The sequence below is a fragment of the Corvus brachyrhynchos genome, unplaced genomic scaffold, assembly GCF_000691975.1.
Source record: "Corvus brachyrhynchos isolate BGI_N302 unplaced genomic scaffold, ASM69197v1 scaffold101, whole genome shotgun sequence".
Taxonomy (NCBI): domain Eukaryota; kingdom Metazoa; phylum Chordata; class Aves; order Passeriformes; family Corvidae; genus Corvus; species Corvus brachyrhynchos.
The window spans coordinates 2,402,027-2,406,528 of record NW_008237239.1 but is presented as its reverse complement, the minus strand read 5'-3'; the positions used below and the strand labels follow the sequence as shown (position 1 = coordinate 2,406,528).

The 4,502-nt window shown below is 40.8% G+C and overlaps 1 protein-coding gene across 2 annotated transcripts in view; it reads left to right on the top strand.

Moving 5' to 3' along the window:
• ATF6 (activating transcription factor 6) overlaps positions 1 to 4,502 on the top strand; it is a 74,327-nt gene that overhangs the window by 53,858 nt on the left and 15,967 nt on the right. For both annotated transcript variants that reach the window (XM_008630190.2, XM_017729690.1), the window contains exon 13: positions 2,180 to 2,264. In XM_008630190.2, coding sequence (XP_008628412.2) covers positions 2,180 to 2,264 — 85 coding nt within the window. The remainder of the gene's footprint in view (positions 1 to 2,179; positions 2,265 to 4,502) is intronic.

The window sequence follows — 4,502 nt, the reverse complement described above, 5'->3', positions numbered from 1 at the left end:
ACTGTTTAAAATTAGTGATGAGTAATAGTGTCACATCCCCCTCTGGGATGCAATTCAGCATCCTTCAGAACAGTACAGGACATTTTAGAAATACATTCTAAACAATGTTTCTAAATGTCTTAATTTCTTTCAAATCACTCATCTGTACACTCCTTCCTGTGGCATAGAATTAATTATGTATTGCTTTCAAATAAAGGTTTGGACTATTTGAAGACTTTCAGGCTTGAGAATGTTGTGAGTGGCTAACTGTGGTCAAAATACCTGATATTCTGCAGCATACCCTTTTGACTTCAAAGTAGAGTGAGGGTAGTTAGGTAACTTTGCAAGTTTGCACTGATTGTCACAGTGTGTATTAAAGATGATTGGAGAGATAGATAAATTTCACCAATTCCAGATTTATAAAACGTCTCACTGTAGCTGGGCAGCTTCCAGACAGTCTGTGCATCCTGCACATTAGCTCCTGGGAGTAGTCTGGGTTTAGAGCTTTTTGTTTGTCTGTCTTCTCCACAGTTGGTGTTGAATCACTGAGAGGTTGTGCAGCAGCTCCAAAGCACATTTGGATACAGCTGTAAAGTCCTTGTGGTAGTTCTTAATACAGTTCATACACAGAGTAAATAAAGGTGCCATTATAAGGCAGCGTAAATTAATGCACCAATCTTCAGATAGGTTAGCAAAAAGCAGTTGCTGCTTGTAATGACTCTCAGGTGATCATCTGTGCAGTACTTGTGGTTTGGGAGGTAATGATGATGTGGACTATCAGAAGCATTAAAAAAGAAAAAAACCAAACAGTATAAACATTTTTTAAGCTCTGCTAAAAATAGTCATCAAATCATGACAAGGGCATTGTTACAAAATGTAATTTAATGAACATCTTATCTTTGGCCTGTTCCTTTGGGAGCGTTGGATTTCAAGAACAATTTTTATGTAAGGTTCATTGTCTTAGTGAATGTTGTCTTAATCTTAAGTGGTTCAGAAGTGAAATGGGAATTACATATGTGATCTGCGAATTATACCAGAGTGGTTTTATAATTTTGGTACCGAGATGTTTTTTGCAGACATTTATTTAAGTAATGTTTTCTTCTCATGATCAGTCATTCGGTGTTTTGAGGGGGGAAATTTTTGATGGGAAAAAAAGAGAGTGATATTTCTGCAATGTATTTACAGAATATCTTGATATGTTTAACACCTAACTTTATGTGTAACTCAGTTCCCCGAATCTTAAATATAACAGTGTAGTGTTTATATTTTAAAATGGCAAAATTACAGTTACCCTGACATTAATAAATTAGTGTGTCCTGAAGGAAGTCTCATTCAGTCTGCCAAAAAGATAACCTTGCCCAAAAGTATGAGATGTTTGTGTGGAAAAAGCATGGGAAAGCATGAAAGGGGAACATCAAACTGGCTTAATAATATGGGAGATGCCTGGACCAGAGCTTTTAAGTTCCATTGATAAGGGAAGAACCATATTTTTCCAGGCTGCAAGTTGAGCAACTTGAGTTCAGCACAGCAAAAGAACCCTGAAGAAAGGCTGCATTTTTCCTTGCAGGCCAGGTCCGTATCCAGAGCATTTCCTCCAGATGCAGCTTCCACTGTCAGAGCCAGGGTAGTCAGTTTGAGCACTGCTGCCTTACAGCAGCACCCACTAAAGATAAGATACTAAAGCACAGCTTTACCATCCAGCTTCCCTGGAAGGTTTTGTCAGCAGAGCTTGTGTTTCACACCCCATCCCAACTCTGAGCAGTGCAGTCCGGCTGCATGAGGCGTGTGGTGTAGGGCTTGACAGAGACAGCAAGATGACTTACATATAAAGTAAACAGCTCTGCAAGTTAAACTTCGATTCAGCAAGGTCCTTAACCACGTTTAAATATCATTGAAGTCAAGTTAAATTACTTTAATCATACACATAAGCACTCTGCTGAACGAGGGCTTAATAGTAGTTTCTATCTCTTTCCACATGATCAAGGCTTTTTCATATTCTGCTGCATGCAGTAGGGATTTCTTCTTGGTTACACAGCATGAGCAATTGCTGTGACTTTTGGAAGACTCCCTCAACAATATGAATTTTCTGAGCTGTTGTAAACAGTTCCGTGTGGACTGCCAGTAAGAGAGAATGGAAAGGCATTTTCCCAGCTCTTCACTTTGAGAGTAGATTTAACACATCTTTTTTTCTGTTTTCCAGGACCACCTGTTACTGCCAGCCACCACACATAACAAGACCAGGAGACCAAAGATGTCTATAGTGCTGCCAGCTGTAAACATCAATGGTAAGTGCAAAAGAACAAAGGGAACGATAAGAGAACAATTTCAAAGAGATGTGCCTGACTCGTACATGAAAAGCAGACTTAGGCCAAATGTCTGTCATTACAGCTTTGCAAAAGAAGTAAAACTAGTCATTACTGGGGTTTAGTTGCCAGGGTCCCCACTGGAGATGGGGTACTGGCAAATCCCCTATGCTTAGTCACCCGGACTGTGAGGAGAGGTGGGGCACTTGGCCAGCAGTTGTGCATTCTGGCTCCTTCAAGGACATGGAGGGTGTCGTCCAGTCCTGGTGATTTGTACCCAGCCAATTAAGAGTTACATGAATGGGATTTAACTTCTCTAACTTGGTGGCTTACAGAGCCCGTGGAGACTGTCCTCATCTCCTCATTTGGGTTCCTCCTACGCCTGCTTAGCAGGGCAAATTCCTTGGCCTTGATGGTTTGTTAGGATGCTGACTGCCTTCCGTGGCCTTCCTCAGCTGTTTACCACACTGTTATACAACACTCAGTGTGAGTGGGACCTCTCAGCACTGCATGGTCAGGATTAATAATCATCATGTTACCGTGCTGCAGAGAAAAAAAAGCAGAGAAAAACAGCTTTGCACTGGGGCACAGGCTTATTAGTGCACAGCAATGTTCTGGATCAGCATTTCAGTCCCACATGAGAGACAGGACATGACTTGCACAAATATATCATTAATTCAGATGGTGAGGAACTGCCAAATTAGGACATGTTTGGGGCACAGGGTCACTGCCACATGAGTGGCCACACTGCCACACTCTCAAATGTTTTGAGAACCCCAGAACAGTGTAAACTTTACTTTCTGAATAACTGTGCACATAATGCTTTTTTAAAACATCTGTGTTTTACAGTACATGTGAATCATAAACTCAAATGTTATTGTTAAATCCCAGCATGCCGAAAACATTATCTGATGTTGCGAATTTCCATAAACTAAGAAAAAAGAATCAGTTGAGGCTTTCGGCATTTTGATAATTGCACTTTCCCATGCAGTACAGCCGAGTGTGATAATCTGTACAGCTGTCCTAGGGGAATTTTTATTAGATGTATCAGAATTATTTTTGGCATTTATCTGCCTGAAACTCCCTTTTTATGTCTATTACAAAAATCCTTTTCTGGCTGACCTGAATTATCACATGCAAGTGGGCACTTTATCACTTGAAGTACAAACACTGTTTCTAAATTACAAAGTATTTTTTCTTAGTGTTTTACTGAGTCCTGTTTAACTTGAAATAACTTTTCATTTGTTGGAGTAAATATAATTTGGAAAATATGCATCAGAATCCAGTGACAAATCTTATCCTTCATTAATAATGAAACATCATGAAATATTTTCTCCAGTTCTTCGGGATTTTTTTTTGGAACATCAGCATAATCCAAGAAATAAAAAAAAATGTCCAGGGAATTGGGCAGAGATGTCGAAACAGATGAGACACAAGAATAGCATTAAGTAAACAACAGCATGAAACACGGATTCCTCTGTGACACCCAGCCAGGTGTTAGGAAAAATGTTACAAGACACACAAGAGCCAGTAGGTAACTTGGCTTGGTTTTTAATTTGACCATTGATAACCTGGAGGAAATGACTCCCTAAAATGTTCTGCCTGGAGAGGAACCCATTTCTCTCCTTTGAGAGCATTGCTTCTCCACCCTGTTCTGCCTCTGTGGGGACTGGAGACGTCCTGCACAAGCATCTGGAAGTTAGCTGAAAACAAAGCTTTCCTCCCAGCTGTCTGCTGTTTTTTTTAAGCCCACCTTAATTCTTTGTGCACCTGCAGAGAGTTGGCTGCTGGAAAAGAACGAGTCTCCTTTGGAGAAATTGGCAAAGCTTTCAGTGAAGGAACTTGTCCCCTCTTTCCTTGTGCCTCAGCCAGATCTCTGTGCAAGAAGGGAAACCTTTTCTACTGCTGCTTCCTTGCCCTTCCTTTTTACTGCCACAGCCCTGGCAGAGGAGATGACAGGAATGCAAGTGAAGGGGTCTTTGTTTTGAAACATTTTCAGAACTTCATCACTTGCTTCTGCAGGGTCTTTTCTGTGTACTAAAGTTTACCCATGACGCTGTTTCCAAAGATTAAATACTTGACAGTGCAGTTGAGAACCAGCCATTTGAACTATTTGGACAGTCTTTTCCCAGCAGGACAGTCACCCTTTTCTGATCACACTTTGATTGCTCTCGTGCCTTCTGAGGTCCACTAGAGACTGCGTTTAGCTGGCTTGAGCCA